Below are 27,105 nucleotides of genomic sequence, written 5' to 3' on the forward strand. Positions count from 1 at the left end.
CCTGTGTGTCATCAAGAGCTTCAATAATTTGTATGTGCAATGGACTGTACTTTCCCTCATATTTAATCCTTGGGAAAAACTACGTTTAATAAAAAGGGGGGGGTACATGAAAAAGGTCCCCTCCCACCAGAAGAAGACAGTTCAAGTTCGCCATGCCACTTATCATACAAAACCAGGAAAGACAGTGGTAAAGATGTTAAGCTGGACCGAAAGCTGAGAGCAGCATAAAACATGAACAGTGGAGGGCAAACTAGGACATAGGCTCCACCACAGGCATGAAAGAAAACCAGCACACACGTGAATGTTATGTGAAAGAGCGTTGGTATTAAAGGAGAGAACACACCTGACACCTAAGCCCACGTGTATCATTCTGACAGAAGGGACTCATCATACCCACGTTCATAATGATGAACTGCAACATTTTCCTATCTGTTCTTAATGTTAGATAGAAATGCTCACAACAAGATACATTTTAAAACCTGTTGGCCACAATTAGCCTCCGAAGTATTAGTCTTCTTTTCCTCTTGGTGATCCGTACATACTCAAAGCTGAAAAGGGTGGGGGGCAGCCTAATCTTTGTTGTGCTAAGATATCAAGAAGCATAAAAATAAGCCCATAAAAACATAAACAGCATTCTTAAAGCTCCTTTCAAGAGGAATACCTATTACTTTTTAGGGGCTACAACATTCTCCATTAAAATTTACACATGTATGAAAAAGCAATTTAAGCCATATCCTTACTTTGTTATTATGAACTTAAATTTTCAATCACGGGGCAACTACTGTATGTCCACATTGCTACAGAAGAACCTTCACAGAAAGTGACTACTTCCTAAAAGCTCTTTGAATGTAATGAATACAAACTTGGATTTGGAAAAGAATTAAAAAACAAAAACAAATGAATCCAACTCATCAAAAACCCAAGCCTATGAAGTAAAACAAAGGAGAACAAGTTTATCTGATGATAACACTGAGTATATCTCTGTCCCCTCGCTTGCCTTATACCTGATATGCCTACAAGGTAATTTATCTCTAAACAAATCAGTAAGGTTCATAAATGCATTTTAGAGCTAAGACGTGCCAATCTACCTGCAGCTCCTTGGGGAGTTTCGTCTGTCCGAGCAGCGGAAGAATTCACTGTCTCCTGGCTGCTTTCAGGGTCCGCCATTTTCTCCTGTCGACGAGCTTCAGCTGCTCCTCTCTTGCCCAGGCCAGAGCCTCGCCGGCTACAACAGAAAGATGCCATCACAGGCAGCACTACCAGTGACCACGAGCAATGTCCACGCAGCACAAAGCTCTAATGCATGGAGCACAAAGCCAGTTTCTTCTTTTTTCCACAGAAATTGTTGCAGAAAATCATTATGGGTAACAACCAAGACTTTGTATATTTAAAATTCTTCCAAGTTACACTGCAGTCACAATACATGCTTTTGTGGTGCTATGAGCTGTTGTCATCCTTACAGACAGAAATGATTTTTAAACACTTCAACTAAATGGAAAAGTGACCCCTGCTTAGAGAATTCAACTCATTTAAATTAGATCCCTACTTCCAGGGTAAATAGTGGAGCAATACACAGACTTTACACTTAACAATGGGGGGAGGGGAGAGAAGAGGAAAAGATGTGGGAAATTCCTATCACCTAAGTTCCAGATAACTTAAATCACCAAAAAAAGAACTGCCGTAATAATGAACAAGAGATCCATCCTTTAAAATAAAGAATTAAAGATTTAACATTTATAAATACATACAGATGATACTGAGGAAGACACTGGTTTAGGATTGAGGCACAGTGTAATATGGAAAGAATAACGATCATTTCTCACAAAGCAAATTACATTTTATTGATGATGATTTTTTCTATTTTAATAGAGAAATCAGTAAGCAAATCAGGTAAAAACAAAAGATTTCCCCAAATTATTATAACTTGGTATTGTTTAAATAGCAGCCCTCTAAATTAGGAAATGAAGAAACATACTACTAAGGGAATGTTTTAAGTCAAACTGCAGTGGAATTAGATGCTGGCCAGTAAACAACCAGGAAGCAGCAGGCATAAGTGACATGTAAATGAAGGCTCTGAATTACCAGAAAGTACTAGAAGAGTTTCTTCTTCCAAGTAGTAAAAAATCTTCCATAAACAGGGATTTGCTTAGCCAATCTTTTCTTGCAGAGAAACAGCTCACTCCAGACCCAATTTACCAAGCTACAAAGTAGTGGGATTCAAACTAATTCATCTATTTGACATTCAATTTACACGAGCCATGTGACACACACTGTGCTCAACACTTCGCTTGATGTCCTCAAGGAGTATTAGGCTAAACAGAGATGAAGACACGGCTGTAGCAGGCTGTAAAAGCACTAACTCTAAAGAGGAATTGCCACTAATTCAGAAAAAGTTCGAGACGAAGAGCTTTCCAGGCAGGTGGCTAGATAGCTTTTGTAGAGAATAACCATGTAAACTCTTAAGTAATTTCACATGTGCTACGAAAGTGGTTGTGAGTAGGAGGAAGGCAGGCAACAAAGCTGGGACACTAGATTACCTGACATCACACCAACTTAAAATTAATTTTCAACCACAGTGAATTCGGTTTATATCTCAGATTATAAACTCTGGGTAAACAGATTCAAAATCTAGCCCAAAATTTTTAGACAAAAGCTTTGAAGAACTAAGAAAATTCTCAGGGTTCTTGTAAAACTATTGCCAAGAAACCACAAAAGCAAACAGGTACACCAACTCCAGATATTTTAAATAACATTTTAAACAATCCAGAGAGAACCAGAAAATAAGTGGAAACGTAGAGATTTAAGCGGCTAGAGTCCTTTTCTTATGACTTGCAACTAGTCATATTGTTTATGTTACTACTGTACCCACCACCAAGAGCAGTCATTGTCACTTATCTTAGAGGACAAACAACAGAAGGGCTAAAACCTTTCAGCTCACCTGAGAGTAGGGAAAAGGCAAACTGAAATCATTTGCCCCCATCACTGTTTTTGGCACATTTAGAAGAAAGAATAAACTACATATAAAAGAGTAAAAGTCCTACACAGCTGTGAATAATTAGCAGCACAAGGGCATTTGAGCAACTGACCACGCATGAAAAGGTGAGGAAATTGTTAAGAAAGAAAAAAATGTTTAACTTTAACCTAAGTTCTCAAATCAGTTAATGTAAGAATGTGAAATAACACACTGTATCATATCAAAGGTAGCTGATTTTCTGAAAAGGAGATCCAAAACAGGAACTGGAGACTGAAAGCAGACACACGACACCCACATTCCTCTGTGAGGGGTAGGTGTTGTAATACAAAATGAAAATGAAGTACATCTCTCCCCCTTATCCATTAAACTCAAGTGGTGCCAACACATTGAGAAACTAATTAGGCAATATTACAGCCACTAAAATAGGCATCCCTTTTGATCCATTAATCACACTACTGGGAAATTTAGCTACTTTTTAAAAAATAACCCAAATCTGCATAAAGATGCTCATTAGAGATTTATTGGCCAACTGGAACTCTGAAAACAACAAAATGTCCAACTGCTGGCAATAACTCTGAAAGTAATGTAGCAACAGAGGAAAAGATAGAGGGTAAGAGTGCTGTCAAAAAATAGCATGATTAATACTTAGCAAAAACATGTAAATCAACACTGGGGAAGAATTCATTTATATTGGACAAGTTTCTGTACTACTCAATATTCAAGTGAAAATTTCAATAATTTTTGAAAACTTGGAAAGGGAAGGATCCTAATGGAAGTTGAGAAGATAACAAACTGGATCAACTGGAAAACGCCAATGTGTTACCTGGCACTAGCACAGGAGCCCGTGGTCTTTTGGCGAGTGCTCCGCCTCAAACTGGGGAGCTCAGCAGGTGGGGATTCACTGCGCTTCTTGGTAGATTTTCTTAAACCTATACACGTGAAACGCAAAAGGGAATTTAAAAAGTTATCATAAATTAAAAATTACACAATTCTTCAGGTCAAAAGTCCAATGCATCTTCCATGGGCTCTCTAGCACTCTGATAGGCTCCCGTTACAGTTTGCCTTTACTTACCCAATCCATTCTGGCAAGGTTAATATGGTACCTGGCATTCCCTGTCAGGACAAGTGCCACTTGGCCCCAACCTTGACTTGAGCAATCCTACACCATGAATGATGGTCCCTTCTCCTACCATCGCCTTTAACCATTCCTATCATCTCTACTCCTCCACTGACTAAAGCCAAGAGATACTTTTTTTTTGCATTTATTATATATTTCAGGATTTTACTAAATTTAAAATTTTTTCTATTTTTCATTTTCATTCATTAGCACATTACACTGTCTTTAAGCTGTCCCTTTCATACATTAAGTTCATCAATTAAGACTACGAGAAAACAAAATGCTTTCTTTTCTTTATACCACCCCATCAGCAAGGAAAATATACTTGAGGTTATTAGAAGGTTATTAGAATGTCCAATGTACAGATAAACTGGGTAACTAAGGAGGAAAGTCAAATGAGCACACTTTACATGTTATTCTGGAAGCTAATGGAAAACCTTCATAGGCTTAACAGATTCTAAAAAGGTAGAGCAATTAAATGAAGTCTATTACTATTTCATAAACAATGGGGAGGCCATCGGGCATTGGTTCTCCCTCCCTCTCCCCCAAACAATGTTACTGTACCAGGCATCATACTGGGTGGTGTGCTCTATCTAAACAAAGACTTCCAACAGTGAAAGGTCTCCAAGTGAAAAAGCTTATTTCCAGAACCTCAACATCACCTTAAGGAACATTTCCTTTTTCAGAGACTAATTATACAGTAATAACAATTCTCCAGGTCACTTATCCGCCCCCCCACCCCAGGAACCTTTTTTTTTTTTCCTTTCAATTTGAGACAGAGCACAAATGGGAGGGCAGGGTGCAGCAGCAGGAGAAGGAGAAACAGACAACTGATGAGCAGGGAGCCCAACTCGTGGCTGGATCCCAGGACCCTGAAATCATGACCTGAGCCAATGGCAGATGCTTAACCAACTAAGCCACCCAGGCGCCGGACCCCCAGGAACTTTTAATTTTTAACCATTTTACTGCTTCAAAGTAGAGTAACAGAAACGCCTTCCTCTTGATTTTCTTAAAAACACCAGTAAAGGATATGGGTAATAGGTGGTAAAAAAGATTCTAGACATCTTTCTGACCCTTTAGACGCTTACAGTTCATTCATCCTGGGATAGTCCCTATATCATACACATACACACACACACACACACACACACACACAGTGAAAATTGCTAAGTGAAAAGCACACTATTAAGGAATCTTTAAATACCAAACAGAAGCTATAAAGACAAAAATCTACGTTCAGACAGGTATTACCATTTAGAAATCTGAACCACACCTTTTGGCCCTTTTTTTTTCCCAAAGTAAATTTTGTGAAAGGTTATCTAGACTCCTCAAACTGGCATAAAAGGACTAAAAATGAAACTTTAAGTGGGGAAAGAAGATTGGCCTAAGGGTTTCTTAAATTTCAATTTTGTTTTTGGACTGGTTTACTACATAGCGTATCACCAATTACTTAATGCAATCACAAATCAATGTCTGATACCCCACACTATTTTATCTTTGTTTGGACACACATCCTGTCACCTGAAAGATGAACATGGCACGTGGACAGATTATGGGACTAACCTAATATATTCAACTAATTAGCATCACTATTTTTTAATATTTAAAAAATTCAGAATTATTTTCTTAAAGATTTCATTTATTTATTTGACAGAGAGAGACACAGCAAGAGAGGGAACACAAGCAGGGGGAGTGGGAGTAGCAGGAGGAAAGAGCACTAGTCACGGGATCTGCCTACTTCAGCACAAGAATAACCAGAGGTAAAACAATATTCATCCTAGAAAATGAATATTCATTCACTAGTAATCCATTAAGTTACTTTGAAAGTAAGAATAATTAGATAATAATCACTGTCATGCTCTTATTCCATTTTTAATTCTTTCATGAATTAAATAAGGATGCTAATCTTTGATATGACACACACATATGGTTCCACAATGAAAATATAGCCCCCATGATAAATCTAACAATGCAATAATTAAACGTTCCAGTTTCCTAATGATTCCTTCTGTTGTATACTGAAAATAAACCTAAATGTCAATGTATTGCTAAGGTTGTTTGAAAATCAAGTGAGATGGGGGAGAGATTGACCTAACACCTTTATGCAGTGACTAATGATGAATTCAACTGCATTAACGTTTTTATTCTCCAACTTACATATTCATTTCAAAATGACCTTTAAAAATGATCAAGTAGGGGACCTGGGTGGCTCAGGTCATGATCCCAGGGTACTGGGATCAAGCCCCATATCAGGCTCCCTGCTTAGCAGGAAGCCTGCTTCTCCCTCTCTCCTCCCCTTTCATACTCTCTTGCTATCTCTGTCTCTCTCAAATAAATAAAATCTTTTAAAATAAACAAATAAAATCAAGTAGACATCTATTGTATAATACCCAGAAACCCTTGTTCTGAACACCTTTTTTTTTTTTTTTAATTCTTCTGAGAACTCTATCCTACCCCTTCTCCATGTGATACTGATGGAAGTAACATTCACAGTACATTCCCACTATATGAGTAGGACTCAAATTGGCCAGACTATTTCCATCATAGTCAAATACAACCCTGCATCCAAAACAGTGATTCATTCAAGGATAGGCATATGATCCAAGGAAATCAGGAACTTTCTTAGAATTTAATACATAAATGAATGGACAGCATCTCTGGGGAGGAGAGGGGAAGGTGTGAGAGTCATAACATAGGTTTGGGACTGACAGGGTCATCTTTTTGGGCTCCTGGACCCAGTCAAGCCTGAAGCTAGTCAATCTACTGGCTTCACAGTCATATGAACTGACCAGTGTGTGTGTGTGTATATGCCACACATCATATAATATATACCATGTGTGTATATACACACACACACACACACATATGCATATACACATATATACATACCTTACATAATATACAATTATATTAAAATTTTGGGGCTAAGGTAGATGTTGACAAACTGCAGCTTGTGGGCCAAATTCCAACTGGCAACCTGTTTTTCTAACTCCCGCTAGCTAAGAATGATTTTTACATTTTAGGGAGTTGTTAAAAAGAAGAATATGTAATAAAATCTGTAGGTGGTAGTAAAACCTAAAATATTTACTAAATGGACCTTAAAAAATAATAATAATTATTACTGACCTGGACTTTGAAAAGAAAAAGGAAGAACAGTATATGGACTCCCCTAAGTTTCAAAAATCAGATAAAAATTTAAAAAACAAAAACCTGTCCAAAACAAAATACAAACAAAAGAAAATCCCTTGTATTTTAAGAAAAAGAAGACCTGAGATAAACAATCTCATTTTCAAGTAATTTTTCTAGAATTAGTTATCTTGACTTTTTTACTTATAATTTTTGCAATACTCCCACAGATAATAAATACATCTCCTTTTTAAAATGGTACAGTAGACAAACCAATGAATCAGATACACCAGTTATTTTAAACAAGGGTATTCAAAAGTGCTACAATTCATTTACATTTCAAGGTATCAAAGGATGATTAGGATTGGTTTTTTGGGGGAGGTGTGGGGAGGACTGGGTTTTGAAATGCAAATCCCCAATTTGTTTATATATTTTAGAAAGCTATCAAATGGAGCACCTGGGTGGCTCAGTTGGTTAAGCACCTGCCTTTAGCTCAGGTCATGATCCCAGAGTCCAGGGGCTGGACTCCCTGCTCAGCACGAGTTGGCCTGTCCCTCACCCTCTGCCTCTGACCACCACCACCACCACCCCATCCCGCTTGTGCTCTGTCTCACTCTCTCTCAATAAATAAAATCTTTAAAATAAATAAAAAGATAAAAAGCTATCAATTATCCATTTATTTACATGTTGTATCTGTTTCAAAAGGTATTCAGAATGACTTTTTTCTTCTTCATAAAAGGAAAAAAAATGCACCAAATAACATGAATACTATCGCACATGAAGAGTTCAATTTAGAATCATGCAATGGGGCCATTTAGCTACTGGAAAAAGTAGGCCCAATAAAGAGAACTAACAGTGGGAATATTTTCGGTAACTTGATCTTGATTCCTTCAGCCAAAACAGAATCACAAGAACCTGGTATAACTTGGTGTTGCTTTCAGTATATATATCCTTACTAATGGTTACTTTGCCAAAATAAATTCACAAAATGGAAAGCAACCTAGCATATAAGGGATCATAGATGTTTATTTTAAAATCATTCAGTAACAATAAAAGATGAGTTTTGCAGATGGCAGTAAGGTAAATCCCAAATGGAATTTTCTAAGCCAAGTTTTTTATTTTCTAGCCAATGCAGAGCAATTTCATGCATTGATTCGGCAATACAAATTAAACACATTAGAAATGTACAAAAGATATTCGATCATCTAACCATTATTTTAATAATGAGATACTGGAAAAGAGCTAAATGTCCAGTAATAGGGAATGGTTAAGTAAACACCAGTAATAAAAACTGCAGGAATACAATCTTAGCTAGTAAGTATATGAACAGACTGGTATTTTACACTACTGGTGGGAATGTAAATTCATTTATTTCTATAGGCAATTTCAAAATATACATCAATATTTAAAAAGAACATAACCAGAAACCTAACAAGGAGATAATGTAAATTACAAAGCTCTGGTCAATTAAAAAAATTTAGAACAATGTAAAGGCCCATTAATTGAGAATGATCTAAATTAGGATATGTCCATTTACAGCCATTCAAATGACATAACTTAATAGTTCTTTTGAAGGGAAAAAGGTCTAGTGCTTAGGCAAATAAAGCACTTTGGTTTCTTCATACCTAAAACACAGATACTACCTCATTCTGTTGTCACGAGGATAAAATTTAATGTGTTACATGTCTAGCATGGAGTGTGGCTTATAATGGGCATTCTACTGTCATGTGGAGCAAGCGCCAAGTTTTGAAGAAATATGTGCGTATACATGACAAAGCGTGTGCCTTCGGTTAAAGACAGATACCTGGACACACATACATTCACTTCTGTCCTCTCCAGAAACTCCACTAAACTAGCATTAAAAGAATCTGAGGCATAAATCCACAAGGATGAGATGAATGGAAGAGATTACTATCACAATTTTACAAGATGAAAAGCAGAAATCCCAGCACTAGAAATTCCAGAAAACTTAAAAAGCAGAAAACGGAGATAAATTACCAATGAGAATGACACTCAGAATCCCACAAAGTTCGGGAATTGATGGTACCAGGTACCTCTGGGATGACTCTGGAATTAAAACTGAGGATTGGTTGATAGGCTGTTTATGAAGCAGTCAGATCCCCAGCTCCCCTCCCCCCCTTGCACAGCTGGGTAACTGTCTCTCTGCTGACCCAGCAAAACACAAGACCTCTATTCTTTAGAAAGTATAAAATAAAGAAATTCTCAATTAAAGTACACAGCTGTATCCAGGTGCACTGCACCAAAATGAGAGGGGGTGGAGGGATCAAGTATGAACAGATTAGATGACAGATGGCCTCTTTCCTAGACCTCTTTTCCTGCTCAACCCCCAGCCCTCGGTCAGTTCACTTTTTACCTCTAGGCAGGAGTGTGAAGGAATCCTCTCTGTGGAATTTCACCAAAGAAAAAGATCTAAAAATAATGATAGGTTTCGTAATGACTAGCCCAAACAGATCACTAGAGAATGGATTTCAGTGAAATCTCTTCTATGTGCTCAAGAGTTTACAAATTAAGTGTTGGTGGACCAAAAATCTGAGTATGAGGAACAACCAGGAATTACCAAAACCTGTGGAAAATTCCCAATAGGAAAAATCAAAACCAAACCAACCCTCCCTCCCCCAAAAAAACTTCATGAGAGCTGCGTAAAGAAAACTCACCATCAATGTCCTCAAAAAAGGAAATGCATCCATAATAAAAAGGAAATGAGAACAAAATAACCTCTTGAAAATAAAAACAAGAGAGCAAACAGGAAAAAAAAATCAATAGAAAGGTTGGAAGAAGTTGAAGAAATCTATCAGAAAGTAGAAGAAAAAGCAAAGCCAGAATGAAAACATCAGAAATTTCCAAGAGGACACTCATCCAAAATAATAGGAGATCTAGAAAGAGAAAAGAAACAAGGATACAGTGAACAACCATTCTTTTTGCTTGGCTATAACCCTGGTTTTAAGGCTGAGTCCTGAGAGATCCAAGGGAAACCAGGACTGCTGGTCACCCTAACAAAAAATGAGAACAAACCCACAGCTGTGGCAATACCATGACATATCTAAATAATGGAGGTAAAGATCTGCAAGCTTGTAGAATGGGTTACATATACAACAGATCAGTAATCAGAATGTTTCCAGTAAAGAACGCTTAAAAATAATGTGATTCTTCAAAATTTTTAAGAATCATTTCTAACCCAGCACTCTATATCCACTCAAACCAGTACCAAGGTTGTGTATTTTCAGTCAATATCTGAAGACAATAAAAAGGTTTTTAAAAATCTCATAGCTTTTTTTCTTAGAAAGCAAGTGGAAGAAGATACATTCCATCATAACAAAATAGTGAACCGGGAAAGATGATGTGGGATCTGGAAACAGAAAGCTAAACCGAAGACTGAAGAAAATGCCAGGCTAAATAAATAAAAGCTGTGAAGCAGGCATAAAAGAGCAGCCATCCAGAGGCCTTATTTCTTCAGGACAATTTAACAAAACCAAGTAGACAGCTTGATAAAAGATTTAAACAATTAGTCAAGAGTTTGGAATAATGGGTTCACAGAAAAGGAAAACAACATCAACAAAATAATTGTTTAAATCGAGAAAAACAAAAATGTGTAAGAAAGGAACTCTTCCGACAAGACTCTGGTAAACGGCATTTATGCACTTATGTATCCATATAAACATCGGTAATGCATTGATCACACCTTGGCAAAGGGGAAGTGTACACAGTACAAGGTTGGTGGGTATAGAGGTGCAGTAACTCTCATAAAGGGCAGGCAGTAGTGCTCAAACTGAAAAAAAAAAAAAACCCAACCAATAAACATACGAGCACATATTCTATATAGCTGGAAATAAATACCAAAATAATCAGCACTGGGGAAGGGCAATGTGACAGGAAGACTGCTGTTTTTTAAAACTTATATGTAACTTTAGTAAAATGTAATCTGGCTAAATTAATTCTTATTCTGACCCGGTATACAAAAATACATACCATGATTGTTTAAAATTTGCCACGTAAAATAAAAGCCTTCTTTGGGGTGCCTGCATAGTTCTGCTGGTTGAGCACTGGACTTGATTTCAGCTCAGGTCGTTGAGATCAAGCCCCACATCCGGCTCTGTGCTCAGTGAGGTCTGCTTTTCTCTCTCTCTCTCCCTCTCTCTCCCCTCCCTGCCCCCCTCCCTCTGCCCCTCCCCCATTCGTGGTCGTGCACGTACTCTCTAAAATAAATAAATCTTTAAAAAATAATAAAAATTTGAAAAGTGAAACAAAGCCTTCTTAACAAAGAGGCTGATGATACTTGTTTCCATTCAGTGTTCTTTTTTAATTTGGCAACTCATTTTTCTAATTTATTTTTTAAAGCCTCAAAATTATTAGGAATCAGTAATTTTTCAAAGCATTTACATATTAAAATTATTAGAGCTTTAAGTTGCTAAATTATTTTAATGGCTGTCTTATAATACAGAAAACTCGCAACACTCAATCCTTTTCCCTTTAAGCTCCTCAGCCAACACCTCATGAGGTGAAAAGATAATTTAATTATTTAGACTCGGTATGGATGACCCTTTAAGATTCTCGGTGAAACCAAGATTTTAACTCTTAATTCTCTCCTGTTCAACACATTATTTCTTCCCTCCATGCTACGGATGTGAAGAACCAGGTCTCAGTCTCAGACTGATGATAGAGTCCTAATCTCAGCCGAATTACCTTCCCAGAATTCTGCATCTGCCTGGTTCTTGTCTAGTTCTAATAATGGCCACAAGCTGCATGCAAGTCACCAGAAGAGCATGAAACTCAAGCTGGAAATAAGCTGGTAACTATTGCTGACTATGTTATTAATAATGTGCACATGATGTCCACTTAAATAATGAGAGGAAACCAGATCTACAAATAGACACATTAGACTAGAAATATAATATCTTTAAATTTTGCTATAAATAAATTTCATAACAGCCCAGATTTTGATCACAAACTTTCTTGTATTTCTACGCCATCCATCACTTCTACTAGTCACACTACATACTCTGAAAGTCGTATTACTTCAAGATTAGCTTTCTTTTAAAAGAAGTCAGATTAGAAAAATAGATCTTGAAGCCATACTAATTTTTAAAAGTTTTAAATATATTAAAATATAAAAACATTTTCAGAAATCACTTGTATCATTACAATCCCGAACTGGTTTTACATCTATGCTATACAAATTTCTGAGAATGTCTGTTTACTTATGCTAAACAACACAAAGCAAGAATAATTTCTTAATGCATATTAAAAATTGTCACGTAACACTATCCCTTCTGGGGTATTCTCAAGACTTCTTTCAACTGATACAGTGTGACCTTTGTCACACAGAGCTATTTTGATCAGCTGCAGCTGGCAAGCCACAAGGCTTTAGGAAGCCCATCACAAAAGTAGCTGTTTCTCTAGTTCTCCTGCCAGCCCTAATTCCTGACCAGGAACTCGTTCATCAGTCTGTTAACAGTTGCTGAAACAACACACTGGGAAAGGTCTTCTTGCTCAAGTATCCTGACTAAATGTATTGTATCATTTCCCAAAGGTTCCTTGGACCACTGCCGTCTCCCTAGGTCAAGCAAATCTGTAAAATACGCAGAAGTTGCATAAGATTTCTCACAGCCTTCGATGTGTTAATATAATCCCAAATCTCCTCCAGTAGTATTCAACCATGGGAAATGAGTTTTCATAAAGTATCATGTAAGTACCATTACTCCTACAATTTGTTAACAATTTTTTTCCCATGAAGCTTTACTGACCAACCATATCAGTGATTCTTTACCTGAGAAAACCTATCATATTCTAATGAATAGGTTCACAAAAGTTGAAGAAAACAAATAATCTACCCAATTTGGAATGCCATCTCACCAAGTGGCCAAATCCATTTTTTGGATAACATACAGATTCTGGTTCCACGAGATACGCTAATCAGAAACTTGCCTCTCAACCTCTACCCACTGAATTACACCCCATGTCTTGATGTTTGAGGGGAGGGGAAATTTCCTCATGCGTAAAGTGCCCTTCAAATATATGGCAATAACTCTCAAGTCACCATTATGTTACAGTACTTTAATTATACAAAATTATTTTCACAAACATGCATTTATTTAAGCTTCACAAGAATGATTATCATTATTATCTTGCAAATAAGATCAGGAATTAGGCTGCATGATTTGCCCAACCTCACAAAATTATAAAGAGATAACTTCAAGGGCGCCTGGGTGGCTCAGTCGTTAAGCGTCTGCCTTCAGCTCAGGTCATGATCCCAGGGTCCTGGGATCGAGTCCCGCATCAGGCTCCCTGCTCAGCAGGAAGCCTGCTTCTCCCTCTCCCACTCCCCCTGCTTGTGTTCCTGCTCTCGCTGTGTCACTCTGTCAAATAAATAAATAAAATCTTTAAAAAAAAAAAAAAGAGATAACTTCAAATCAAGATCTTCCAAATCTGGGGTGCTGGGTGGCTCAGATGGTTAAGCATCTGCCTTTGGCTCAGGTCATGATCCCAGGGTCCTGGGATCGAGTCCCGCATCGGGGTCCCTACTCCTTGGGAGCCTGCTTCTCCCTCTGCTTCTGTCTCTCTCTCTCTCATGAATAAATAAATAAAATCTTAAAAAAAAAAAAATCTTCCAAATCTGAGAAGAGTTATACCTTAAACTTGATCAGTGGCTGGGATTTATCAATCCTTCTCTCAAAAGGTTGCTGAATATGGTTTCTGTCTTAACATACTCAATTTCTGCTGTTCTAAATTCTACAATGCATCTCATGTACTAATTATATGCTTAGTGTCGTCATATAATCATTTATTCCTCAAATAAGCTACTATGCCCATTTAGAAGGAAAAGGCTACAAACTTTCCCATAGTTGCCAGTTGATAGAATGGCAGAACTAGGATTCAAACCCAGGATTTTCACCTCTTTAATAAGGGTTTTCTATCTCCAACATGCCATTACTTGAAACTCAAGAGATTCCCATAAAATACCTAGTTTTGCCCCTATATTCTTAAGTAAAATTACCAAGTACTGTCAGTTCTATTGCGGTATTGCTTCCTATATAAACTCTTTTCCCGAAATGACATATGTAATCATGCCTAAAATCCACCCTGTCCTGTCTGACCTCAAGAAGCCTTCCTAGATTTAGCTCACCCAATCTACTCAATCCTATGCATCCTAGTCTCACGACTGATTTCTGGAACCAGATGGTCTGGGTTTGAATCTGGCTCTACAGTGCTCACTGCGACAGCACATATACTAAAACTGGAAGGACTCTTGGCTCTATGGCTTCTTGGTTCTGTGACCTTAGGGAGGCAAACTGACCACTGACCCTGAGTTTCCTTACTTCTAAGATGGAAATAACAGCATCTGCCACACAGGGCTGATGAGGAGTAAATGACATGCTCCGTGTAAAGGATTTACAAGTTATCAGGCACTTGCAAGAACGCTACATAGAAATATTCCCTACTATTTTGTTTTGAAATGTTTTTCACTTATTTGAAAATAAGCAAATATGCAGTGAATGGAATGGTATAAATCCTTGGGTTCACACAATATTCAACCCTAAAAATGAATCAATACCAGTAAAGAAGGATCGAATTGAATTTCATCTCCTCCAGGGTCTTAACATCTCCTAATGACCCAAATATGGTGTGACAGTACAACACAGAAAACTAACAGGGGTGAAAAGTAAGTGGTGAAGAGAGGGAAGCAGTGGCTTCAAGTTACACATAGCCTCCATCTTCCAATTCTAGTTTTGCCATTTGTGAGATATGTCACCAGGCAGCTTATTCCACCTCCTTGAAATAAATTTCTTTAATAACTATCATTAAACACCATTTTATAAAAAAAATTAAATGGATCGCATATGTAAAATACCTGGCATTTATTGGATGCAAAATAAATGCTGGTTCCCTTCTCCTGTTTCAACAGCTTGGGCTATAATTAGAGCTGAGAACTAGGGTAGTGGTAGTGAAAATGGAAAAGCGGTATTCGTGAACACACGGCACACGCAGATTTTGTGAACGTGAGGAGGACAATACAAGCTGAGTTTTACTCCATTTGTCACCATGTGCAGAGTGAGCTTCATAGACTGTCTGGTTTTATTATGGCCCAGGGGTCACATCAGAACTCACGGTGCTTTCTCATGTAGAGAAACCAAAGAAACTGCACTGGGGGTCAGGTTTTCTTCTCAAAAATTATATAAACAGACCCCAAAGAAGAAAAAACTAGTGTCTAAGAAGAGTCGAGGACTCAAGAACAATCTGCTCTGGCCCTGCCCTGGACCCTCTGAGAAATCAGAGCTGCAGGAGATGAGCTCTGCAAGTAAAGCATACTGGAAGGCAGAAAACGCAGGCGTGAATCCCACCAAACCAGCTACAAAACTCACCCTGGCCCAACGGCTGTGGAGGTCGCACAGCTACTACACTGGAGAGACAAATGTGCATGCGTGCTTCTACTTCACTTCAAAACAGAAAGGAAGAGGTATAAAAGCAGATAACCCTGGTATAAACACAAGATTTTACGTAGTGTCTACTAGTATTGTTTTCTAAGTTCAGCAAATATTGAATCAAGTGGAAGCACAGATAATAGGGTTAAAGGAAACAGAGCTAACAACAACGGTCTCTGATCCAACAGGTTAGGCTGATCCACTATTAGCTAAACTTTGACCAGAATACTACAACACTATGTAAAATTTTCAATAACCAAGAAAAGGTTCTAGCCCTATCAAAATATAAATCTAAAAATGTTCTGGGGGGGGGATGGTGAAAAGCGAGCTTCCTGGATAAATATTACAAAAATTAAAACTGGACCTAAGTGCTGTATTATTCTATTTGTGTTTTTCAGATTTCTCAAAACAGAAAAAAGAACACCCTTCAGCATTACAGCAATCACGTAACTGAAGAAGGCCACCACCAGCTCTAATCAGTTCTAATGACATGAAGAGTGGGCTTCCCTGAAGTCTTTTGAACAAAAGAGAAAAAGACAATTGCCTCAAGATCCCTATCTCTCACCTAGTTTGTTTCTTTGCTTGAAAAGTATTATTCTGAAACGTTGGTTCCACTCCACTGTTCAAGAGGGCAACATTCTTTCCCATTTACATGGGACTAGAGCCCAGTGTATGGAACGTAAGAGGTATTCATCTTCAGACTAAGCTCTTTAAAGGCCATTAAGTATGACATGTGAATAAGATTTCATTTATACTAGGCTATATTTATTCTGAAAATTTAGCTCAGGATTTCCATATATCATGATTGTATCATACCAAATCTCTCCCCCGCCCAAAAAAACACCCCACCATTTGACTTTTGATCATAGTCAAAAGCAACTCATACCTGAAATAATTTTGTTTGGTTACAGAAGAGCTAACCTGATAATAGGAAATAACTTAGTAGCAGGTGCTCAAAGGATAAAGATACAGGCACTACAATGTGACCATTTAGAAATAAGAAGGCAGCATTCCTGACAGGTCTCCTTAAAACTAAAGGCAGTATCAAGTATTACATATTGTTACGAACGGATACAGTAATAAACCTAAGACTGCCTCAAGCTGCAAAAACAAAACAAAACAAAACAAATCTGACTACCTTGAAAGCATAATCACTTCTGACAAACCAAGAAAAATATCCATGGGAAAAAAAAGAAGAAGAAAAAAGAAAGATGTTTCCATACACTTACTTGCTAATTTGGCCTGTAATCCAGAAGGTCCAGGTTTTGATGTCTCTGACTTAGAAGACCCTGGAAGAGACAGTTTGGTTTTAGGAAGGCTAACTTTAGGGCTGAAACGAGCAGCCCAATCGAATTTTGAAGAGCCACCAGTTTTACTCTGTTCCTTTTCCCTGCTACTTCTTCTGGGACTGGGACTGGATGCTGAACGGGAACGCCTGGCCTTGTTCTGGTCTTTTCCTTGTTTCACCCTGGCCCCTGGTGGTACAGTGGAGGAGGCCGAGGCGACGGCAGAAGAGGAGGAGGAAGTAGAGGCAGCGGAGGAAGAATCAGTGATGGCGCTGCACCCAGCTTTGGCCGAGGCGGCGGATTTTGAAGCCAGCTTGGTGGGTTTTGCAGATCTCTCTTCGGCACCAGTTGACTCAGACACAGAACCACTCTTTATACAAGAACTCTCTGTCCTCTTTCTTTTTTGACTCCGTGAACTGCCAGCGGCCCCACTCTTTCTGGTATGAGCCTTACTTGTTGATGGTGATGGTGCAGATTTCAGTTGTTGCTCCTGGTCTAAATGTCTCTTCTTTGACTTACTATGTGGCTTATTTGTTTCAGAGGGAGATTCAGTATGCTGAAGTGCTTTTGGTTTTTTGGCAGAGCTAGGAGAATTGGTCCTGTTGTAGTCTGGACTAGCACTGCGTTTCACTCCTCGAGAATTGTCTTTCTTAGGCACCTGCCCCGTTTTTTGCCTTTCTGAAGTATTGGCTCTGTCTGGATCCTCTGGTTGTGGAACTACGACAGCAGATGTTGAACTGCAGCTTCTGAGAGGTCAGATAAGAAGAGAGTTAGTACCAGCCTGCCAGCATTGTACCTGTCGTACAAACTTATTCACTTCTCAAATCTGGGCAAATAAGACTTAAAAAAAAAAAAGATGCAAAGGTTTCCTGATTAAGTCCAGGGCTAAATAAACACAGGTTTTCAAATGGTTAAAAACAAAAAAAAGCAGGTGTGACTTTGGATGGTTAAATATTTGATTAGAAGATCAAATATTTGAATAGATCAGAGTAATTCTTTAGCCCAAAGATTACTTACACTAACCCTCCTAGTCACAAAACAAGAATTAAGAAAAAGAATACTTAGCAGGTCAGAACTAGTTGATACTAGAATACTGATGCTCTATTCACAAATACAACTTCTTTGTTAAAGCTTGAAATAAATAACCACTTATGTATGAACTTTCAAAATGAAGGTAAGAAAATTGTATAGTATATTATCATTCCTTTCTAAAAGACTCCTGCCAATTAGATCTTAAGAAATCACTGACCTTTGGCTCTACCGATAAAAAACTAAAAACAAAAACAAAACCTAAAAACAAAAAAAAGTAAAATGGCATTTCAGATGCCCATAAAGGTTAATCAAAAGGGGAACCTCACGGCTCTCTAACCAAGGGAAAAAAATGCCTTGTCTAGAGCTTACTGCATTGACATCACTGCAAAGTAAACTATTAATCCTTAAAGTTACATTCAGGGAATAATGAAAACACGTATCACAACATCTTGGGATAATCTGCTAAATTTTAATATTATGCAATGATTCAAATGCAAATAATTCTGCCTTGAAAATGTACAAGCAATGTGAAGATTTACCTTTTAGAAAGGTGTCCCCTTGACAGTTCAGAAGTAGTATTAGACTGCACTTTGGGTGCCTTAGAATTAGATTTTCTACTCTCAGGAGGGCTATATCCCTTATGTTTTGCCTGCCCTAAATGTGACCTGTCAGCAGAAAATCAAAACAGAAATCTATCAGGAAACTGAGATGCAAATACAGTACTGAAAAGTGAATTATGTTTTCATTTTTTTTAAAGTCTCCCAGTTCATTATTGATCCTACCCTTTCCCCAATTATTTCCATAATTAAATTATTGTTCTACCAAATAATCTTGCCAAAAAATTTGCCTTAGAACCAATACCTAAATACCCAAGAGTGCAGGTCTTTTATTACCAAGTTTCATGACTGAACAGCAATATTATAGTTACACAATAAAGAAATTTTTAACAATTGTACTGCAAACTCACATATGCTAAATGTTTGCAAAAAGCAAATCTGGCCTTTAGAAATCTAAACACTACTTTTAATAGATAATGTGAGTGTAACAGCTTAAAAGCTTTATGGAAGAGGCAGTCTGTAATCCCACAATGATACTGATTCCCAATTTGTAGATTATAATTCAGGTTAGCACAGTAAATGCAGAGGCAGATGAAATCAATTCCCAAACTGATTTTACATAGAAAATCATTAGAGCCCTAAACAGTAAATAAACTTACATGAAATCAACAGAATGATATTCGCTAAGAATAGAACGCACTAATCAAAAGAATGTACACCAAAAACCAAGTCCTAGAGAAAGAGATAAAGAACTGACCACAAAATATTACAAAACATTTAAGAGAGTCCATCATTGATGTACGGTTGGGTTATATTTGTAATAAAACAAATCCTGTGCCAGCATTGTTCTAAGAGCAAGTCTGCAGGACACGAATCAATTGTTTTTCAGTTGTTAGATTTTTTTTTTAACCTCAATGATTAAGTTAGAGTTACATAAGCAATATAAAAAGAGCATGCATTAATATATACCCAGAAAAGCTGGTGTTACAGAGGTGAGATATTAAGGTTAACAGATGCAACTATTTTAATTCACAGACAACATCCATCCTTCATGTAAGTAACATTAAAAGAGCATTTTCTGGTAAGAATAACAAAGTTTCATTAATACCAAAGTTGTTTACTTTGTTAAAAAAAATTATTTAAAGGATTTCATTCTGAACATCATCTCAAAGGAACTTAGAAATAAGTCACTGAAACCTCACATGACGATTCTAATTGAATCTGTAAGGATGCCATACAGTTCTTAACATATCATACAAGTTCCACCATTTCTTCAAAAAGATGCTCTAAGGTTTCTCGTCTCTTATTTTTTTCTTCCATTTTTCCAGAAGAGTTCATTACTGGATTCTTGAAAGAAGATATGAAATTAGCTTCTCAATAAAAAGAAATATTTTTGGATCCGTAATATCATTTTCATTTTTAAGATTTCAATATATGACAGGCTAGCACTTTCTAAAGACTTACTAGAATAGATCAACTACTTAAAAACTCTACGTTAGTCTTTTCAAGTCTTAGTCTTGACTGTAGTAATGAATGTAAGCATTTTTCAAGATACATAGTTTTTCTGAGTGTCTCCAAGCTGAACCTTGTAAGATTTATCCAATGTGATTTAGTTTGCATTTTTCCAGACTGAAATTATGGTAACTCATGAGTTTCCTATTAAGAGATTTAATTTCTAGAAGTTGCTTTTGTTTTTGTTGCATTTTTACTAACAGATCTGAGAGTTCCATTTAAAAAAAAAGAAATGAAATTGAGTATATTTTCAAGTCATCCTAATTAGTTTTTAAAAGGTACAATGTTCTGTTTTCAGGGTATACAATTTAATATCCATAGAACAATATCTATAAATTATGTCATTCAGGTTCTCCATATTCTTATTTTAGTCAAGTTTGCTAAGGATTGATTTTTGAATCACAATTTCTACTTCATTATAAAATTTAAAATATCCCTTGCTGCATTCCTTGATTGCAGGTTTTTTTTAAAGATTTTATTTATTTATTTGACAGAGAGAGACACCACGAGAGAGGGAACACAAGCAGGGGGAGTGAGAGGGAGAAGCAGGCTTCCCGTGGAGCAGGGAGCCCAATGTGGGGCTCGATCCCAGGACCCTGGGATCATGACCTGAGAAGAAGGCAGATGCTTAACAACTGAGCCACCCAGGCGCCCCATTCCTGGATTGTAATTTTAAAATCGTTTAAAAAGAAAACTTTATCCAGAGTTAGACTACTTTGCAGTAACGTTCAATTAAATATTCAAATGGCAATCTTAAAAAATGTTTATCGTAATATATTCCTTGTTAATAACTAGGGGATGGGAGAGGGAATTCATTCTCTTTGTCAAAAGAATCTGACCAACATCAACGCAATGCTGACAGCGCTGCAGAGGCAGAAGCCCTCCTCTTTTTACCGCAAACAAACTGTTCCTGGCTCTTCAACACATCTAACTTTAGAGCCACTTAAATCAACTCCTGAATTTCTATCGTCCTTACACCTTCAATGACCTAAAGGATTTAGCAGGTAAATACTCTAAATACTCAATATTTGATTACGAAAGAAAAAAAAAATCCGCCCATCTTGGAAACTGAAACTCACAAAACTAGCTTAAAACCAACAATGCCCACATTGACCTGATTGCACCTTTCCTAAAATTAAGTGTAACATTCTCACTGAACACTGGTTAAAAACATTTCAAAATATTAAATACTGATCATGGGGCGCCTGGGTGGCTCAGTCGTTGGGCATCAGCCTTCGGTTCAGGTCATGGTCTCAGGGTCCTGGGCTGGGCTTCCAGCTCAGTGGGAAGCCTGCTTCTCCCTCTCCCTCTCCCACTCCCTCCCCTCTCGCGCTGTGTCTCTGTCAAATAAATAAAATCTTTTAAAAATAAATAAATAAATAAATGGATGGACGGATGGATGGATGGACAGATAAATACTGATCATTATTGTCCTTCCACCTATTGTATATATTTTCTGTCAAGGGTAATAAATACTTTTGGCTTTGTGGGCAATACTAGGTGTCACATTAGCAGGTATAAAATATGTAAACATATGGGCATGGCTATGTTCCAATCAAATTTTTATTTACAAAAACAGGCAGGAAGCTGGATCTATCCCATGGGTCATACGTTAGTTTTCCAACCCTCGGCTTACCACAAGACAGTAGGCAACCAGATGGTACCATAAAGAAACAATATGGGGCCTCCCAAAGTGGGGCTCTGTTTTATTATGCCCATTTATAAATTATTAATGGTTAGAATACTGTAAAGTAAATCTCCATAAAATAATAGCACCCAATCTAGAATAGTCAATTAGAGTATCACAGGATTCAACACTCAATAAGCCTTGTTGCCTTTTAGATCATTTCACCAATTCCCTCATTTATCAGACCTTAATGCTCAATATTAATTTTTATTAAAAATTTTTTAAAAAGCATAATCTAAGACCCAGTAAAATTTATAGCCACTACAAATCAAATTTGCAAAAATAACACAGTAAAATTCATGACAAACTCTTTTAGATAGCACCAGAATGAGCCCATTTAGTAAATTACAGCCCAAGGATAGGTGGATAAGTGGGTGGGTGTATATTCAGAAGCTTTTATATCATCCTATGTGTATTCCTGGGGGGGAAAAAAAAATCTCACTTTCTGCAAAATCACTCACTAAAAATAACCAGGTAAAAATTAAGATTGGGCACAGAGCACTCGAACCTATGTTATTTTATAATCATGTTCTTAACAAAAACATCACCAATTTTAAAGATTAAATCTCCACTAACATTTGCACCAATAATCACACTTGGCCGACTCTTTGGAACCTTATTTTTGTACTTTCTCCTTTTAAGTGTGAATTTTTAAAGACATTTAAGACCAGCTTCAACAAAATTAAAAATATAATTCTGGGGGATGCTTTCCTTTTTCTCATTTTCTTTTGTTATAAATACAGAAGTAAATGGTTTTGAGATTCCTTCGAGTGTTCAACAGTGCAAAATGTAGTGGTTCTGGAAGTCACTGAACTGGCTACTTCTTACACTAAGTGATTTCTGTAAATCATTTCTGTAAGATTTTCAAGCTTTTTCATAAGATTTTCATAGCTTACCAAATCTTCCATGCTAACTGAACATCTATTCAATTTCAGTTCATATATTAACACTGTAGGAAATACTGCCTTCATTATGAACCAACACTACTTCCATGTTATACTGATATCATTTCCCTATTTAGCAAGTGTATGTGGGCCAACTCATATTAAAGAAACCCAGGTTACAACAGAACAAACTAATCAACTCTGGGTTATGTGCTTATTTTAAGACTCCCATGCTTCTTGTTGACTTTTAGGCAAATCACAGTTGACTGCCCCTTCTAGATACTTCAATCTACTTTTACTACTATTTAATAAAATACTTGGTAGTCCAAAGGGTTAAAAACCATCTCTAATCCAGGGGACATCTAAGACAGGATAAAATCTTGTATCAAAGAACTCATTCTTGTCTTAATGGTAGGAAAAATGAGTGTCTAGTTATATAAGTAACCAGTTAATACTTTACATCATAGGTCTTAAATTTTGTTTGAAACTAATTTTTGTGCCAGACGTATTCACAGTTCAAATACATGTACATACTACCAAACATAAATGATTTGGGGCTTAATTAAATCTCCAAATTTGTTTTTTTGTATGTGTATACAGATGTGCATGCATTTTTATGCTTTTATATTTTATACACGAAATTAACAGTATAATCTTGTCTTCTAAAAATTAAATGCTTTGTTTATAAGGTTCATAAATTAAATGCATGTTTTAAATTGATTTTTAAATACTGATTGTCAATAATCAGGGTGGAAAATTCATTTAAATTAAACAAAAAACTCACTAATGTTCTCAGCAAAATGTACTGTTTTCCTATTTTCAATCACAAAACAAAAACTGATTAGTCTGACCAATGTTCCTATGTTTAGTCATGGCAAAATGCTAGCCCAATGGATTCTGTAATTTATAGTAAAAACTCCTTTTTTATAAAGCAATGTTTTAAATATCAGTGGCTCTCCCTCTAGGGAACATTTTGAAAACATGTTAGGGAACTGGGTGCTACTGCCATTTAGCAGATGTGGACTAGAGATAAAAAATGTCAGACAAAATGAAAAATTGTCCCATGACCCATAGATTTCAAGTAGCCTTGGTAATATATGAAAACCTTATGAAAAAACTTGAAATCTGGCCATGATAATAGGTAAAATACATGCTCATAATTTCTCAACTTATATTTGTTTTGAATAGTTTTTATATACATTAATTTCTCCAGCACTCCATGGGAACCAACAAAAGATTACATTTTTGCAGCTTTACCAAGGCTCATGTAACATTCAGGAAAAGTCTACGATGAAAATGCTGCTTATGGCATTTAAGTATGTTGCTATACCTGCCACATCCAGTAAGTTCAAATATAGAGGCAAGCATCTGAATACACTGTCATCTTGTGTCAATGCACCCAAGCATTTACCTACTGAAATAATCTTATTTTGTTACTGTTTTCCTTTTACTTATTTTTACCCTTATAAAATGCTTGTACATTATATATATTTAGAAACATCCTGTTTCTAAACTGTTTAGGCAGGTATGTTGTATTTCTTAATTCATTTCAAGCTAACAAAGGGGCATCATAATAAAGATGTTTACATTATATGATACACATTATAGAGTGGGAGCATTAGATCAATAGAACAGAGTTGAGAACTACTGTAACAAGCTACTCATTTCAACAGATTTGTTAGGTTTGCCAACTCAAATATATGCAAGTCATGACAAGGCATATAAATATGGATAACACAGTTGAGTTCCTATCCTCAAACAGGTCAATGCCTCATAAAACAAAGTGATCTACCAGGTGCCATAAAGTTCCCAACAAAGGGATAAATTACTACTAGCAGAACATAGGCTTTTATACACTACATGGATTTAAACCACACCCTGAAGAATGAAAAGCTGAAGAAAAAGAACATTCGAGTCAAAAGCAGAGCATAGGCAAAGGCAGAAGAGGCAGGAAAATATGAAACCCACATGGCACGTGGCAAATGAATTTCCCTGAGCACAGAGCTACATTAGGAAACAAGGTTGAAAGGACAGGCTAGGGCTTAAATGCCTTGTCAAAGGATCTAGATTTTGTCCTTTGATAACAGGCTGCAGTAGGAGATTGACAGCATTACAAACAGTTAGGCAAAAGCAAAAAATTCTGTATGTTCAACAACCCAAGTAATACTGAGGATGAATAAACTACAGTATGTATTTTACTGTGTAATGGAAACAAGGCAGAGGGATTGAATAGAATCAAATCTGTGGAAAAAGATGGCCCCAAAAGGGAACCATACAGCTCAATATACTTTCACCTCCCACATTTCACAAAGGAGTTGGGAAAGGAGTATAAACACCAAGGTAATCCAAAGTAAATTAGTGATTAGTGACAGGTTAGTGATGCGGTGTTAAAAGTATTTAATGGGGTAGATTGGCTTTTAGAACTAACTACCTGAGTAAAAACTTATTAAGATGACCCCAGAACACATACTTTTATAGGTGTGATTATGTGATAACATTACATTTATTTTTTAGATGCATTATCCAACTTAATCCTCAAAAGACACCCAAGGCAGGTCTATTTCCATTTTAAAGATGCAGGAAATGAGGCTGGCACAAAATCACCCGGCCCCTAGGCAGGAAAGGTAAGACTGAGTCCAGGCATTCTGACTCTGTAAATCTGAAACCCCATAGCCATACCTAGGGACTCGGGGTCAAAGGAAAAGGCCTGCATCTACAGTTATGAAATTTTTCCTATCCCTTTTGGTATTTCTGTCCCTAATTGTATACATGTCAAATTAAATGGCTTAAGGCTTTGCAAATAATACGAGAAAAATGGAAGAAAGTATGTCAAAAAAGGAGCCCTCCTGCTTTCTTTTGCTTTCCACATTACCAAGAAACAGCCTTCCATGTGTGATGCTAAACTTGGTGTTCAACTATGGAAGGAGCATTTGTATATATTCCTTTTTTCATTCACACCCATACTCTTCTAGGAAAACATTCCGATACTGAGAAAGCACTTGTAAAAACTGGTGTGTGGAACATCAGATTCCCTCAATATGGAGGGACAGAAGAATCAAAGCAAAGCCTCAGTTAAGGATATGAAATAATCTATGGCAGCTGACATCTTACAGGTTTCCAATCTGTGTATCATGTGACTTTTAAACACAATCTCACACTTAGTGGTTAAAGCAAGAAATCTATACTGCGAAGAAATTTACAAAACACGTTTAAGATATTATTTTGTTGGTCCAAGAAAGAACTTCACACGGTTAACTATGAAGAACCCTATGTGCGAAACCTCCAACTACAAAAAAGTAGACTCTGTTTGTCCTTAGACCAAGTGCAACCATGCCACTGTTTTAACACAACACTGTAAATCATGCCTCCCAGCCCAATGGCCTGGTGGGACAGACCAGCCTTCTCAGTATTACCAAAACAATGCTAGAAGTGAAAGAGTATGTGCATACATGGTTGGGTGGCTAAAACTCAGAGCACCTAATTAGAGCAATAAGATTCACCATTCCTGAACCAGTTATCTGGCTAACTCTAGTATACGTTTTTATAAAAGTGGCTTCAATTTAGTCCTAAGATACAATGAGGTCATTTTCACACCACACAAACCGTGTCTCCCATTAACATTCTTGTCCTCCCAAAGAGGATAAAGCTTGAACTTCCACCTGCAAAGGTCAGGATGAAAAAAGAGACAGAAGGTACACACACACAAAAAAAGAATATAAAAAAGGGATCCATACTGGTGAATTAAGCAGGAGATTGAAGAAAATACACTGTACACATGGCTATGGGGCACCAAGTAGAATTTCGGGAAGGAAACAAATGGTCTGTTGTAGACATGGGAGTAAGAAAAAAATGTTTCAATGGCCTTTAACAGTTATAATGTTCAGTTTACAAATATTCTATTTCTCCTCTGACCAGAACACACGGTAGGGTGGCACTTGCCAAAGTACCTGGAAGTTATGTGCAGCCACACACCTTGTTCTGTCAAGGGAATGTGAGCGGAAATGAATCCCTTCTGGGGGAAGCCTTGGAAAGCCAGAAGGCAATTCCCCACACTCCCTTGCCAGAGCAATCTACGTGAATCCATGAATGTGCAGACAGAGAGCAGAACCGGCAGCTGACCAAGGATGGACACATGTTCTGGTGGCTAGATTGTCATCAAATACAAGAATGATTTAGTTGTTTGTTCCTGCATCATACTCACCCACCCTGTTATGCAGCCCACTTCGACCCTGCCCTATTTCAACTCTGCCTTCACTCCAATCATCTTTTCATGATCATTTCCATAAGAGATGGTCACATTTCTGTGCCGAGAAATGCCAAGGAAGTCAACCTTCTTATTTCGAGCCCACAGTAGTATCTGCTGAACACCTACCACTTTAGAGCAAAGTAGCAAGTGGCACAAAAAATTAGAAATAAAATCCGCACCCTCTAATGACACCACATGTCAAGTAGAGACAAATATAGCTGACATGTACCACCTGCTTTGCAACTG

The 27,105-nt window shown here is 37.2% G+C and overlaps 1 protein-coding gene across 21 annotated transcripts in view; it reads right to left on the reverse strand.

Annotated features, from left to right (window-relative positions):
- Window positions 1-27,105, reverse strand: part of TRIP12 (thyroid hormone receptor interactor 12) — a 138,556-nt gene that overhangs the window by 65,420 nt on the left and 46,031 nt on the right. For 12 of the 21 annotated variants that reach the window (XM_027589292.2, XM_027589295.2, XM_027589297.2 and 9 more), the window contains exons 3-6: window positions 18,513-18,638; window positions 16,885-17,687; window positions 3,798-3,903; window positions 1,089-1,225 (exon numbers count right to left, since the gene is read on the reverse strand). In XM_027589292.2, coding sequence (XP_027445093.1) covers window positions 1,089-1,225; window positions 3,798-3,903; window positions 16,885-17,687; window positions 18,513-18,638 — 1,172 coding nt within the window. Of the gene's footprint in view, window positions 1-1,088; window positions 1,226-3,797; window positions 3,904-16,884; window positions 17,688-18,512; window positions 18,639-19,732; window positions 19,878-27,105 lie in introns of all 21 variants that reach the window. The other 9 variants (XM_027589306.2, XM_027589310.2, XM_027589304.2 and 6 more) reach the window with 4 other exon arrangements.

The sequence above is a fragment of the Zalophus californianus genome, chromosome 3 (assembly GCF_009762305.2).
Source record: "Zalophus californianus isolate mZalCal1 chromosome 3, mZalCal1.pri.v2, whole genome shotgun sequence".
Classification (NCBI taxonomy): Eukaryota; Metazoa; Chordata; class Mammalia; order Carnivora; family Otariidae; genus Zalophus; species Zalophus californianus.